At 43.6% G+C, this 16288-nt stretch overlaps 1 protein-coding gene across 1 annotated transcript; it reads right to left on the bottom strand.

Moving 5' to 3' along the window:
* Nucleotides 1-9401: 9401 nt before the first annotated feature.
* LOC122400593 lies at nucleotides 9402-10088 on the bottom strand. Its single transcript, XM_043402117.1, has one exon. It carries the CDS (start codon nucleotides 10086-10088, stop codon nucleotides 9402-9404), a length of 687 nt encoding a protein of 228 aa, XP_043258052.1.
* Nucleotides 10089-16288: the final 6200 nt, after the last annotated feature.

The following is a 16288-nucleotide window of genomic DNA, read 5'->3' on the forward strand; positions in this document are numbered from 1 at the left end:
CCATTTGCACGCCAAATGTTTCTTTTGTTGTGCGAGCTAGCCGCTACATTACCCCCTTGCCAGTGTAAACGTTATTCTAATTCTATTATACAGGGTGAGGCATTTTAAACAGGTCACCTGAATAACTCGCTTGTTTTTGAAGATAGGAGAAAATGCATTAGACCAAACTTATTTGGTATCGGGGGGCTCATAATCTGGTATTACCAATTTTTTTGTAGGTGGAGGCGTCAAGGAGATATGAAGGTCAACTTTGTTTTTTTAAATGGAACAGTATATTTTATTACTTACATTCTGATAGAGTGTTTCAAGGCGAATACAATGACCTATTATTAAGGTCATTCAAGGTCACCCAAAGTCAACTGCAATAGAAAATAAATTGTGTCAAAGCACTCTTCGAACACTTGGATACTTTGATACTGCTATTACAAGTGTTCAAAATGGCGACCTTGAACATGGATACATAGTCTAAATCGTTGCAATACTGATGACACTGCCTGGCAAATTTCATTTGTATCTATTACAGAGCAAGCTCTTCTTATACGTTCTTGCATGTCAAGTTTGGTAGTTGGTTTTTCGCGGTACACTTCTGCCTTTAATTTTCCCCACAAATAAAAATCGAGAGGTGTCAGGTCTGGGGATCGTGCCGGCCATTTGTTACTTCCTGATCGACCTACCCAAGAATCTCCAAATTTTCTATTTAGAAATTCTGTAACATTGCGTGCTGAATGAGCAGGGCATCCGTCTTGCTGGAACCACATGGATTGTCGTATGTCCAGTGAAGTGTCTTCTAACAATTCTGGCAAAACGTCTTCTAAGATTCTCAGGTACTTACTACTATTTAGCGTGCCATCAATAAAATATGGACCAATTATTTTATTATGAAGAAGACCGCACCAGACGTTTACAGACCAAGGTCTCTGTTTGTCGACTTCTCTCAACCATCGTGGATTATCTACCGACCAGTAGTGCATGTTGTGACGGTTAATTGCTCCATGGTTTGTAAATGTGGCCTCATCGGTAAATAACAATTTACTCAAGAACATTTCATCGTCTTGTAGTTTTTGTAAGCCCCATTCACAAAATTGTAAACGTTTTGTATAATCATTTTCAGTTAATTGTTGATGAAGTGATATGTGGAACGGATGAAATTTGTTAATGTGTAATATTCGTAAAATACTTCGTTGACTGATGCCACTTTCGCGTTCCAGTTGTCTTGTACTAACATGTGGATCTTGTATTACAGCTGCTACAATATTTATCGAGTTTCCATCATCAGTTGCTCGTTTGGCAAGATTACGTGTTTTGTTATCCACAGTTCCAGTTTCTTGGAACTTTTTTATAATGTTTGTAAAGACAGAAAGTGAAGGTCTATTATTACGATCGGGAAATCTTTCACTATACACACGTACCGCTTCCCTCATAATTCTATGACATTCACCATAAATAAGAACCATTTCTACTTTCTCTGCTATCGTGTAACGCATTTTAGAAAACTAAACACTTAGACTGAATAAATGTTACGAAGCTGTGCTCTAGTCGGTAGTAAAATTACCAATAATGTTTGAGGATACGGATAAGCGTACAATGTGATTGAATGTTGTTTATCTTTTGTGACCCGTGTCACGCAATACACACACGTGATACACAAGTATTCGAAATGTACTCTGACACAATTTATTTTCTATTGCAGTTGACTTTGGGTGACCTTGAATGACCTTAATAATAGGTCATTGTATTCGCCTTGAAACACTCTATCAGAATGTAAGTAATAAAATATACTGTTCCATTTAAAAAAACAAAGTTGACCTTCATATCTCCTTGACGCCTCCACCTACAAAAAAATTGGTAATACCAGATTATGAGCCCCCCGATACCAAATAAGTTTGGTCTAATGCATTTTCTCCTATCTTCAAAAACAAGCGAGTTATTCAGGTGACCTGTTTAAAATGCCTCACCCTGTATACAATTTAACTTATATTTCTAGCGACTAACTTGCAAACGATCTGGAAACCGTACGCGTCTAGCTGAACGCGTGCGTACGGGTTCCTGCACACAAGTCGGGTTTATGTCTGTACGTACACTCCGAGGATGAGACGCGCTTGCTGTGTGACGCGTCGACGAGGGTCGTAAGTCCTCGTTACGAATATTTTCGACACCCGGTAGAATGCACGTTTAAGATCCCTACGTCCTGTTAAGTCCGTTGGGATTAATTGGGTTTGAATGAGCTTGACAACGTGTGCAGGAAAAACTATATATTTTTGTATAATACACTTAAACTGTGTTCGTGAAAATTGTTTCGCGTGTTGTGTTACGATACCGAGTTCGTGGTATACTGGTCAAAAATCAAGCCCGCCCGGCGATCGGGACCCTGGCTATATACCCCTGGTCCCGATCGTCTTTTGGATTTTCTTCGCGCCGGGTGCAAAAGTTCGAGGCGCGTGCCGTGGAACATTCTCGGGCCTTCGAGGACCGAGAATACTCCGCGACACGCGCAATCGATCGATTTTGCACCCGGCCCGAATCGGTTGCCCCCGGCACCGTTTCTAACGGACCTCACCGATGAGTAATATAAAAAATAGCAAACATATAAAAACCAAAACAAACTATATAATTAAAATATATAAGCAAGATTCCGTGTGCTATGGAACATCCTCCCCCCGTTGAGAGGGGACCGATCAAAATGATATGTTACGTGTATGCATGAATGTAAATCTGTGTAGAGTGTTCTGATTTAGTTAGTATTGTAGTGTACTAGTGATCTTCTCCCTCGAGTACTGGTTGTGTGGGTTCGTCCTGGCTGGATTGGTTGGGCAACGGGACGAGACGTTTGATGCTGCGATCCAAGATAGTCGTGGCGGTTTTGACTGTCACCGCACGGACAATGCCGTCGCTACCGGGGTGGACCTTGATTACGCGTCCTAGTGGCCACTCCATGGATGGCACATTATCCTCTGTAACAAGTAAACCTACCCAACTGATACTCACTGATTTGAATGAAATTTGACGTACTTATTAAACACCGAAAAATATTAAATACGTGTTTTTTTGTTTCGGCTAAATACGCTTTTTAGGGGTAGAAAGTACCCCGCAACCTCTGGAGATGGAAACGTTTGTGGCTAATTATTTCTTAAAGGTTACAGTTTCTGTAAAAAGTACTAGATCCAGATTTGTACAGTTTTAAGTGATACACTTGATGGCGTCCTTGAAATCGACCTTGAGGTCGATTTTCAAGGTCATTTGAAAATCATTTCGTTTATCAAAGGGAGTATTTTGCTTTTCACCCCGAGAATCGATAGAGCGTAAAATTTTACATTCATTGCCAGAGCGTTGGTGGTTTGTAAATGAAACAAGCTTCTGTAATTTAAAATTGTTTATTGATTCAACCAATTAAGGCAAGAGTAGTAATAATTCGATCAATAAAGAAATTAAAAGTTGATTATTCATTCAAATAAGGTAAGATGTGTGATCGAGATTCAGCCAGTGAAGGCGATTTCATAATTTCTTTTCACATATGTCTATGAATATAAATTCCATGGTAATTGGCATTATTCTTTATATTCATGACAATAATGAGGAATAGCTGTATCTTCTATGGCAAAAAAATGCTCCATACACAGAGAGTTAGTACACCACGCACATTTTATTACTGCAATGTTATTGCAGATTTTGCAGACTGTACCGCAATTCTTTAAACAGAAATCGACAGGCGTTTCACATCTATCTGGTTTTTCTTGAATATATCCACTTTTCCACCAGGCATATTTAATCATGTTTTGGAATCGGGGTGACGAAAATTGAGTGTGGATTAATGATTGAATTTTGAGGATGTTATTCCTCAAATGTAGGTTGATATTATAATTGTATAAGAGAATTAAGTCCGAAAATTGTTTCAGGAAGTTTTTCCACGGTCTGAATACGTAGACATCCAATGGTTGAATGAAGCCAGTTGTTCCCGCAGGAATTGTAAGGATTTTTACTTCTTTATTATCCTTGTCTATATTTTCAAATTTCTTTTCTGTTTGTCCTGACCAAGAATCCAAACACAAAATAGACTTTTTGCCAGTATTAGGCAAGAAGACATCTTCAAACCATTTAATAACAATGTCGGATGTCAATTTTCCAGATTTTGTGGCGAAGACGAGGATATTATTTGCTTTGTACATTGACTTTTGTTCAGCACTGAGGGTGGAGTGAACGTCACGTTGGCCGATCGGATCGTCGAAGGTTGTAAATCTTCTCTCCACGACTCGAGTGCGTCTCCACGACCTGATAGGGTGATGGAGAGGATAAGGTTGTTTCTATGTGGTTGATGTTTCTGGATCAGAGATGGATGTGGGACAGTCCCGCGTCTGTGGTCGATCTCTAACGATTGAAACTAGGACGCTTGATGACGATGGTTCGTCTGTTCGCTATGTGTTTCACGAGAGAGATCCTTTGGTAGACTAGACGAGATTTGTCCCACCGGTCAACATGCAATCTTGGGGGGAGGGGGTGGTCGAGTTGCGGCTGTGTCTAACAACGGGGACCACTCAGGGGTCGCTGCCGCGTTAGAGCACACCGATTGGACTATCGAGACCTCCCCCTGCATGCCAAGATTGCCAAAAGGTGGTAACTGATAGAGGGGCCCAATCACTGGGGTGATTTGGGTCCGTCGATCTTAGGGAGGGTGGTCGAGTTGCGGCTGTGTCTAACAACGGGGACCACTCAGGGGTCGCTGCCGCGTTAGAGCACACCGATTGTACTATCGAGACCTCCCCCTGCATGCCAAGATCGACTAAGTTTTGGAAGGAATCTGGAGGTCCAATCACTGGTGTGATTTGGTCTGTTGATGGGTTTGGCCTAAAGACCAATGCATCGCATTGGTCGCTCGGTGTGTGCGACCGAGGGCCTTTGTCAGCCGGAATGTATTGGAGTCATGGACATGTGCATCGGCTGGTAAACAGATTGTAGCTAAGGAGAGGAACTTCTTTGAGGAAAGATATATTGGCCCTTGACTGCAAGGAACTGTTCCTGTTGTTGGCGAGGAAAGTCGTCTGAGTTTGGTAACTCGAGACACTCCTTGACAGCTCGTAAAGTAGTTGGCCAGTGTGCCATGTGGGAGGCCTCGGTTTGGGCCGAGTGTCCCGATTTCAATAGGACCCTGTTTTCCTAGAGAACCCTCTCGCTTGGCGCGAGGACTGTTCCCGGTTCGAAACTGATTTATAGTTTTATGGCGACCCGTTATCTGAAGGGCCTTAAACCGTCGCCTTGCTAAGAAGTGGCGTGTCTAATGGAATTTACTTATGCGTAGGCACGAATTTGTTTGCTCAAGATGCATGCACTTGGGCTGTGAATTTATATGGCCGGAAACAATAACTTGTCTTGCCATCGACCGAAGTTGGAGAATGCTCCGGCTCGAAACACTTTTGTATTATCGGTCCGAAACGGACGCTTGTTTCTTGTAGAACTATTTATAACGGGGATTTCAGGGTACCATCGGCAGATATTAAAGGTTGTATTGTATAACTGTGAGTCAAGGAGTTCAAAGATTGAGCAAGACACTCCACTTTCAAAGAACCCTTTGAGGCTAATGTACGACCAGCATGTGTTTCCAAATTGAACCCTGACTGATCTGAATTGTAAACGTTTGCTGTCCCTAGCAAGCCTATCGCAAGTTTAACTTGACTCACATAATTGGTAGATTCTTCCAATAATTCTGCTTTATTTAAAATATGCGTTTGTGTCACGAATTTATTTATTTTTCTTGAAACAATGCCATGTTGTATTTTAAAGTTGTATATCCATTTTGATGAAGCCGTGAATAATTGAGAAGGCAAATGAACTACCTCTCTTGCTTTCAAGGCCCATCTCTTTAAATCTAAATCGTGAATGGGTAGGCTTCGATCAGATGCATTGTTAAATTGTTCTAGAACGTATTGAGAGATATATAACAATTTATCTGTTCTTGACCCACCCTCAGCAACTTGTGCTTCCCATCGGTACAATTGTGTTACATTTATAACTTTCTTAAATCGGTTTTTAACTGATTCTATATTCCTTCTTTTCTTTTGTCCAGATCGCCAAAATTCAATTACCCTTTTCTTATAATCAATGTCTACAATTTCTCGAAATTTTGTATCGTCTTGCATAACTTCCGAAACATCTTCTGTATTATCTTCAACTAAAACAGCATCAGGAATCACACTAGCATCAGTATAATTAAAAGTATCATAAGACTCTTTACATATATCAAAATTAATAGCGTCTTTGATCAAATCTGCAAGTTGAGAAGCGAATGATCTTTCTTCATCCGTTATTTTAGATTCTATATTGTACATTGGGTCCTCAAAAGTGAGGCATAATAACATTAAAATATTTTTTGGGTTTAATGACATTATGAAATTTTACAGATTAACAATGCTTCGATAATATAATAATAGAGATCCAAAGTAAATTCGTAGAAAGTAGAGTTTATGATTGTAAGCCTAAATGCAAATAACACAAAAAATAGTCGTGAAAATGATGGAACGAAAACACGCATTTAATAAAACATTGTTGTAGAATCAGACTGGAAATAGACGAACGTTTTTTGTCGTTACAATATCGTCACTCGTCTTTTGTCGTTGCGATATCGTCACTCGTAGTTCTGATTCTACAACAATGGGAAGTGGTGCGAAATTATCCGTGGAGGAGCAGAACCGTGCATGGGAAATGTACGGTCGCGGACAATCAATGAGACAAATTGGAAGAGAACTTGGTAGATCTGATGGAGTGAAAAATGCAAAATGTTTTTTATGGGGGACCAACTGGGAGACATACTCTACAAGATGCAATGCGTTTCGTTCCGATCGGTCCAGCCGTTTCGCCGTAACCGCCGGACATACGTACATACATACATGTATGCATAAAAAAAAATAAAGATCAAAATAAAAAATAAAAAAAAATATATACAGGGTGTTCGGCCACCCCTGGGAAAAATTTACATGAGCGATTCTAGAGGCCAAAATAAGACGAACATCAAGAATACCAATTAGTTGATGGAGGCTTCGTTGAAAAGTTATTAACAATTAAATTTAAAAATTTCAAATCATTCTGGAAAAATTATTTTCGGTTGCGGGGATCAATTACAATAATTTTTGGTGAATGGACATATCCCCGAAATCTTGCGCATTTTCGAGAAAAAAATTCAGTACGAGCGGAACTTTAAACGTTAATAACTTTTTAACGAAGCCTCCATAAACAAATTGGTATTCTTGATTTTCGTCTTATTTTGGCCTCTACTATCGCTCATTAAAATTTTTACTATAGGTGGCCGAACACCCTGTATAGTAACCTCCCCCTTTTCGAAGTCTGTTAAAAAAAAATGAAAATTTCTAATATAGCATGAATGTAACGTTTAATTTACAATTAGAGTGACATTTCATGTTTTCTTATCTTTACTTCTATTCCGAAGTTACTTACAAAACTTTTTTTCTCCTTCATATTTTTTCTATAAATTTGAGCCTATTTTCCCATACCGTCTGATTGTTTCTTTTTTGGGAAAATAACGCAACAAATCAATTCTGAAGACAGATTAGAGTCATCGCATAAAATTACTGATTATAAATACAGGATGCGTTCAAGGTCCGGCAACTGCTAAATCCGGTCAGTCCGACTTATTATTTCCAAATTTAATTGACCTTGAAAATCGACTTGAAGGTCAATTTCAAGGACACCATCAAGTGCATCACTCTGAACTATACAACTCTGGATCTAGTATTTGTTTCAGAAACTGTATCCTTTAAGAAATAATTAGCCACAAACGTTTCCATCTCCAGAGGTTGAGGGGTGCTTTCTACCCCTAAAAAGCGTATTTAGCCGAAACAAAAAAACACGTATTTAATGTTTTTCGGAGTTTAATAAGTATGTTAAATTTTATTCAAATCGGTGAGTATCAGTTGGGTAGTGTTACTTGTAAGAAGGACCACGGTGCCGTCTCGGACTTGATGACTCCCCTTGCTCCATTTATTGCGCCGGGTCAGTTCATTCAGGTATTCCCGATGCCATCGGGTCCAGAAGTTCTGTTTGAGTTTTTGGACGTGTTGCCAACTGGACAAACGGTTTGATGGCGTATCCCTGAAATCTCTTTCTCGAAGACTCGTTAGCGCGTCGCCAATTAGGAAATGACCAGGCGTTAGGACTTGTAAATCGTTGGGATCGGATGAGAGAGGAGTGAGGGGTCGGGAGTTCAGAATCGATTCTATTTCAATGATTAGCGTGTTGAAATTTTCGTATGTGAATATACCAGCACCTGCGACGCGTTTGAGGTTATATTTAAAAGATTTTACGGCCGCTTCCCACAGACCTCCGAAATGTGGTGCGTGTGGGGGAATGAAATGCCACTCTATCTGTTTCTCGATGCAAAAAGATTTTACCTTGTCGCGGTGATCGTCGCTTTGCAACAGATTCCGTAATTCGCGTAACTCGTTGTTAGCTCCAACAAAATTCGTGCCGTTGTCTGAATGTATATTCATACAATAACCCCGGCGAGCAATGAATCGTCGTAATGCAGCGATGAACGCTTCACTCGTGAGGTCGCTGACGAGTTCGATATGAACCGCTTTCACGGCAAGGCAGATAAAGATGGCCACGTACACCTTCACATTCGTCCGATTCCGATGTTTGCGTTCTTTGATTAGGAACGGCCCGCAATAATCGACTCCCACGTTAGTGAAAGGTCGCGATTCGGTGATCCTCGCTTCGGGTAGATTACCCATAATGTAGTTGATCGGTGGTGGGTGAGCTCGACAACATCAAACGCATTTCTTAATTATCTGCCAAACTTGACTGCGACCATCGATTGGCCAATAACGCTGTCGCACGGCGTATAACGTAGTCTGTGTGCCGGAGTGGAGATGCATGCGATGTTCGTTTTCAATTATGAGAGCTGTGACGAATGATTTTGGTAGTATGATTGGGTGTTTTTGTGCAAATGGCATTGTGGAGTGTTTGAGTCGACCTCCGACTCGGAGTATATCATCCTTATCGAGAAACGGGTTTAAGTGTTGTAATTTCCCATTGGCTGTAGTTTTCTCCTTTTTTAACCGTCTGATGTCTTCGCCGAAGTGCACCCCTTGGATCATTCGGATGACTACGTTATGTGTGTGTTGGATCTCGGGTATTGTCAGTGTCGAACCTTTTTTTTGGTTTTGTCTCCACCGTAAGCACCGGGCAATGACTCGAAGAAGTTTGGGCCATGATGAATATCTTTCAATGATGCTGGTGTCGATGGATGCTGTGATCAAACATACTGCCTTTCTCTGTTCCGGTATGTCGACCGCCGGTACTAATTTTGATGTTGGCCAGGAAGATTCCGAATGATGGAGCCATTCGGGTCCATGACACCAGATTGTGGGACGCAAAAATTCCTCTGGTGATTGGCCTCATGAAATTAGATCTGCTGGATTGTCCTGTGTGGGTACGTGTCTCCAATCTGGGATGTGCGTTTTCTCTTGAATTTCCGCGACTCGGTTGGCCACGAATGTCTTCAGAGAGTGCGGAGATGTTGTTAACCAATGGAGGACAATGGTGGAGTCAGTCCAATAGTGGTCGTAATTAATGTGTAAGGCCTTTTGCGTTGTCGCGATTAATGATGTGAGGAGTAATGCTCCACACAGTTCCAGACGTGGAATAGTTTGTTGTTTCAACGGTGCTACCTTCGATTTTGCTGTTAAACGTTCTACCCAGATTTTGCCGTTCTCGTTGATGGGTCGGAGATAAACGCAAGCGCCGTAAGCCTTTTCGCTTGCGTCACAGAACCCGTGTAGTTCGATGGTGGTGGCGGATTTGATGATCGTCTTTCGTGGAAAGGTGATGTTGTTTAGCAGAGGCAGTTGTTGGTAAAATCTGGTCCATTCAGTATGGATGGTGAGCGGGAGTGCTTCGTCCCAATCAACCTTCACGGCCCAGATTTTTTGGAGCAGCATCTTAGGTGCGATCACCGGTGCGAGGAGTCCTAACGGATCGTAAATCCTTGCTATCTCCGAGCTTATTGTGCGTTTTGTTATACGACGAGAAGCGGCGGTGGCTTGTATCGAGTATAAAATTGTGTCATTGGCTGAATTCCACATGACTCCAAGTGTCTTCAGTGTAGATGATTCGCCGAGATGTAGTTTTTTATTTATGTTTTGCTCCGGTAGTCCTTGTAGTAGTTCTCTGCTGTTGGATGCCCATTGTCGCACGTTTAAACCAGCTAATTTGAGTAATTCAGTGAGATCGTCTCTCAAAATTAGCGCTTCCTCCTTTGTCGATGTTCCTGTGAGAGCGTCGTCGACGTAGAAATCTTGTTGTAAGATCTTCGCAGCGTTCGGGTATCGATTACCTTCATCGATAGCTAATTGTTTAAAACATCGGATAGCTAGGTACGGTGCGGCTGATAGGCCGAATGTGACTGTGTTTAATTCAAAGGTTTTAATACGTCCCGTGGTGCCGCGCCATAAGATACGTTGATATTTTCTATCTTCGGGTCGGACCAGAAAATGCTCTTCTCAAATTCTTTCTGTTTCAGAAAGATACTGCGTCTGAGGTCCTTCGTCGATCTCCCAAAATCTGTTTATATCTGCTTGCAGAGCTGCGGTGGTGGTGAAACAGGTGCCTTGCTGCTGTGCTGTTACTGATGGGCTCCCCCCGATTATCCATCCAAGTCTTGTTTTTTGAAGGCATAAATCAGCGCTGTTCGGGAAGGCGAGATTTATCTGTCCAATGCACAATAGAGATAGCGTAGTTCCCGCGCTCAACAAGACATCTATGGGAGCTGGCAGATGAAAATACGGATCGGCGAGTTTAATATTTTTTGGTATCTTAATATCGGACCGGTCAATTGTTTGTTCTGGAATGAGTGGTGCGATACTCGGAATGACTAAGAAATTTAGCGTTCGTTGATATCCTCCGTTGTCGGATTGTATAGTCGCCGTAATTGATCGATTTGCCGTTGTCGATAAGGTATCAAGGACTCCAATGGGGACGGAACATTTCGTTTGAAAGATGCCGAGTTTGTTTGCCAGGTCTGTCGTGATAAAATTCGTGGTTGCGCCTGTGTCCAATAATGCTCGACACTGGATTGGTTGTCGTTTATTGTTTAATATGGTGAGCTGTGCCGTAGTTAGAAGTTCGTTGTTCCAGTGATTGTCGGTAATGATGTGTCTCGGTTCCGTCCGTATTGCGCCCGTCAAGTCCGAATATCATGCTGGTGTACATCGTTGATCGTTGGATGATGGCCCTGCTGCGGGATGTGGATGCTGTCTTACGGGCTCCCGATTTGTTGGAATGTTGGTCGTATGTGGTGGTTTTGTTGCATGACTCAGTTGCAGGGTTTGTTGGGAATTTGTTCGATGTAACATTGTGTGGTGTCGACGTTGACATATGCGACAGGATCCTGATCGACAATCTTGTATTGTGTGCCCTTCTGTAAGACAGTTGTTGCAAAGCGAAGCTTGTTCGGCTGCGAGCACTCAATCATTTACCGTCATAAATCTGAACCGATCGCAGCTTCTAATGCTGTGATTGTCTTTGCAAATTGGGCACGTGGTAGAATTCACCGATGCAAATACGTGTCGTCGTGGTATTGGTTGGCGGTTATCTCGATTGGGAACTGAAACCCTTGTGAGTGCTGTAATTACTGGTGGTACTGTCGGGGCGCAATTAGCTCGTTTTTCTAAAAATTCTAATAAGTGCGTGTACGGTGGCATATTTTTATCTCTCAAAGTTAGTTCCCAGTGCCAAGCTGTGTCGGCGCTTACTTTTGAAAGGACAGTGGAAATCAGTATGGTATCCCAAGATGCAATTGATTCTCCTAGATTTTTTAGTGCACGCAAGTGTTGATTGACTGTATCAATAAGATTTCCTAATGCTTCTGGTGAGTCCTTAATAAGCTTTGGTAAATCACGAATCGCGTCCCAGTGACGTAACCGAATCCGTCGCGGACAATCGAATTTCTCCTTTAAAATATCTATCGCGTCGTGATAGTTGGCATCGGTTGTACTAAGCGATTGGATACACGCGGCTGCTTTCCCGATTAACGTTGATCGAAGGTATTGTAATTTTTGTACCGGTGTTAGATCCTCGTTGCGATCGATGATTGAGGTGAAAATATCATAGAATGACGACCATTTTTCAATTGTCCCATCGAATGTGGGCAGGCGCATTTCTGGAAGTTTGATAGCCATGGGTGCGGAAATTGTAAGTTCTAGTGAATTTGTCGTCGCGCGCGCAGTAGAAATCGTAGGTTGATCGCTGTCCAGAAGGACCGTGGCGCGTGCGATTATGGCGTAATAGTCGTTCTGAATTTCATACCGGCGATCGTTCTCGAATTCGTCGAGTTCTTCTAATTCAAATTGTACATCGTCGAACTTCTTCCAGTTTTCTTGGAGTCCGTTGAAATGTGCTTGTAAGAAAGCGAGATTTCGTTGACCGGAAGCTGAGTAATTATCGAGAAATTTGGAGAACGCGGTGATTTGACCGATAATATTCCCTCTTCTACGACGCAGAGTGCTGATTTTAATCCCATGAGAAGCGGATTCCACATGAGATGCGGACGTGTTTGATTTCGACATGATAATATCCGATAGGAATAACTAGGAAATTGGCGACACAACTAACGAGCCTACCTTGTCGGAGAGATCAGCTGGTGTAGTTGCCGTGATGTCCAATTCCTTTGGTTTGACCTGATGGAGGATGCGGCGTCGGATGGCGTCGTTGGCCTTCGGTGTGGCGTTCCCGTTGTGTCGAGATGGAGCTCTGCTGAACGTGAAGTAGGCAGATAGTTGTCCAATGCTCCTCCGTTCTGTGTTTTACACCACACGTCACTGATAATCCGGCTCGAAGGACCAAATGTACGTACACTCCGCGGATGAGACGCGCTTGCTGTGTGACGCGTCGACGAGGGTCGTAAGTCCTCATTACGAATATTTTCGACACCCGGTAGAATGCACGTTTAAGATCCCTACGTCCTGTTAAGTCCGTTGGGATTAATTGGGTTTGAATGAGCTTGACAACGTGTGCAGGAAAAACTATATATTTTTGTATAATACACTTAAACTGTGTTCGTGAAAATTGTTTCGCGTGTTGTGTTACGATACCGAGTTCGTGGTATACTGGTCAAAAATCAAGCCCGCCCGGCGATCGGGACCCTGGCTATATACCCCTGGTCCCGATCGTCTTTTGGATTTTCTTCGCGCCGGGTGCAAAAGTTCGAGGCGCGTGCCGTGGAACATTCTCGGGCCTTCGAGGACCGAGAATACTCCGCGACACGCGCAATCGATCGATTTTGCACCCGGCCCGAATCGGTTGCCCCCGGCACCGTTTCTAACGGACCTCACCGATGAGTAATATAAAAAATAGCAAACATATAAAAACCAAAACAAACTATATAATTAAAATATATAAGCAAGACCTGGCCTTTTTGACTTTGCTTGTCGTAAACCATTTGCACGCCAAATGTTTCTTTTGTTGTGCGAGCTAGCCGCTACAGTGGCAACAACCGTCACTATTGTCGGGATCCCTTCGGCGGGGCTCGTTCTTCAGCACCGCTGCACTCAGTTCGGGGACCCTTCGTTGACCTTGTTTCCGCCGGCGCGGCGGCGACGGCACCGACCACCCATGGTCAGGAGCCCGTCCCTATCCGAAACCTGTCAAAATAGCTAAAACACGCCTTTAATTTTTCTAGCCATTATTACTTGATGGCCGCGACCCAAGGCTTCAGCCGTTCGGTTGCAACCACCGTCTTGGCCCTTCTACCTCCCTGTCTCAGATCCACGACCTCGTACTGGTTGTTTCCGAGCACCTGGTGGATCCTGAATGACCCTTTGAATTTTGGAGAAAGCTTCCTGCTTTCCCCCGTGGCACGCTCGCTGGTGATCTCCACCATCATCAAGTCCTCCTCTCGGTACTGGGTAGCTTCCCGTTGGGCCTTGTCATAGTACTTCTTCTGCTGTTTCTGGTCTTCCGTTATGTGCCTCGCGATTCTATCCTGCAAATCGCCTAGATCCAGTCGTTGCATTTCGGTCTGCACTTCTTGCAGGAGCCGAGCCTCCGCAACAGTCCTTGCGTTGTACCCTATCAACGCTTCGGTGGGCGTCGCTGCGATGCCTTTGTTGTATGTAGTGTTCATCGCGCCTTGCACTTATTTGACATATTCGTCCGTTGGCACGTGGCGTGGCAACAGCATTTAAAATGTGGCGGATCCCGTAGGTCGTACAAAATATTTTAAATGTCCTTGCTGTGAACGCGGTGCCCCTATCGCTGATAATCCGAGCCGGTACTCCGAACAGGTAAATAACGCTTAACAGCACCTTTACCGCACGCTTCGCTTGTGTGTCCTTCACGGGTTCGATTATGGTGAATTTCGTGAAGGCGTCCACAATGACCAGCAGGTACTTATTCCTCTTCGCGCTCGTCTCGAACGGGCCGACGTGGTCGGTGTGCAGCGTGTGGAAGAGCACCGGGGTTTTTTTAATAGGGTGGAGCTTTCCCTGCTTCTTTCGTACCGTCCGTTTATAATAAGCGCAACTCAAACACGATCTAATGTACTTCCTTACGAATTGTGCCCTTTCCGCAAACCAATAGTTCTCGCGGATCCGTCGCAGAGTCTTATCCAATCCTAGATGTCCCGCGTCGTCGTGGCACAATCGACAAACTTGGAAACGCGCCGTGCGCGGCAGAACCCATGCAGTGCGTCCGTTCTCCAAACGTCGGTAAATCTTTCCTCCTTTTAACACGTAATTTGAGAAGTACTGCTTCGTATCGGCATTCCGTACATTCTCCGTGAGTATCTTGCGGACTCGGCGCAACTGCTCATCTTGCAATTGAGCCGACAAAATCCAATCCGCCTCCGTCACATCCACCGGATAAATCTCCACTCCTGGCACAGGATTCCTGCTGAGAGCGTCGACGTGTTGCATTTGTGTTCCCGTTCGGTACTCGACAGCGAAGGTGAAGTCCTGGACTTCCAACCACCACCGTCTGATACGCGGTATCAAATCCTTCTTCGTGAATGTCGTACGAAGCGCGTTACAATCCGTGACGACCGTGAAGTTTAACCCGAGCAGGTATACGCGGAAATATCGGAGAGCCAGCACCACGGGCATTGTCTCCAATTCGTAGGAGTAGTATTTACTCTGGTCGTGAGTCGTTTGCTTGCTGAAATATCCGACTACCTGCTGCTCCACCGCCGCCGTAAACTGGAACAAGATAGCACCTAATCCCAATGAGCTGGCGTCGGTATGTAATTTCGTCTTGAGCGCGCTATCGAAAATTGCAAAAATGGGTCGCGTCGTGAGCGCTTCCTTGATCGCCGCGACCGTCTTCTCCTGTGTCGCTTCACAGGTCCACGCCACATCTGTCCGCGTCAGTCTTGTCAGTGGTGTCACCAGGGTCGCGAAATCCCTGATGAACTTACGGAAATATCCCACCAAACCGAGAAATTGGCGAACTTCTCGGACGCAGGTTGGTCTTGGCATGGCCATCACGGCTTCCACCTTTCTGCGTCCTGGTTTAACGCCATCCGCGCTTATCTCTTGCCCGAGATAGTCAATCGTCGTTATCAGAAACGCACACTTGTTCAAGTTGAGGGTTAAATGGTGGTCTCGCAATTTGTCAAGCACCAATTGTAGACCTACCTGAACCTGGCGCCCGACTTTCAAAAAGTTGATATTTTTCAATTGCATCTAATTCTACGTCGTTTGTACCCGTTTGTACCACCCTTATTTTCGTTTGTACCTTAAGGGATGAAAAGATATTGAGGGGTGAAAAAAGCCCAGAACCCCACTTTAATATTTTTTAATTTTCTCGACGCCATCAGAAACAGAATCGTTTGTACCCGTTTGTACCACCCTTGTTTTCGTTTGTACCCCAAAGGGTTAGGTTCGGCGATGCTTTGAAAAATCGTCAAGGGGTAACTTTGCCATTTTTGAATATTTTTCGAATCTTCTTGCGGGAGCAGTTTCCTTGACGTTTGTACCCGTTTGTACCACCCTTGTTTTCGTTTGTACCCCAAAGGGTTAGGTTCGGCGATGCTTTGAAAAATCGTCAAGGGGTAACTTTGCTCATTTTTGAATATTTTTCGAATCTTCTTGCGGGAGCAGTTTCCTTGACGTTTGTACCCGTTTGTACCACCCTTGTTTTCGTTTGTACCCCAAAGGGTTAGGTTCGGCGATGCTTTGAAAAATCGTCAAGGGGTAACTTTGCCATTTTTGAATATTTTTCGAATCTTCTTGCGGGAGCAGTTTCCTTGACGTTTGTACCCGTTTGTACCACCCTTGTTTTCGTTTGTACC

The sequence above is a fragment of the Colletes gigas genome, unplaced genomic scaffold, assembly GCF_013123115.1.
Source record: "Colletes gigas isolate AHSC1104 unplaced genomic scaffold, ASM1312311v1 Colletes_gigas_Sc00019, whole genome shotgun sequence".
In the NCBI taxonomy this organism is placed as follows: domain Eukaryota; kingdom Metazoa; phylum Arthropoda; class Insecta; order Hymenoptera; family Colletidae; genus Colletes; species Colletes gigas.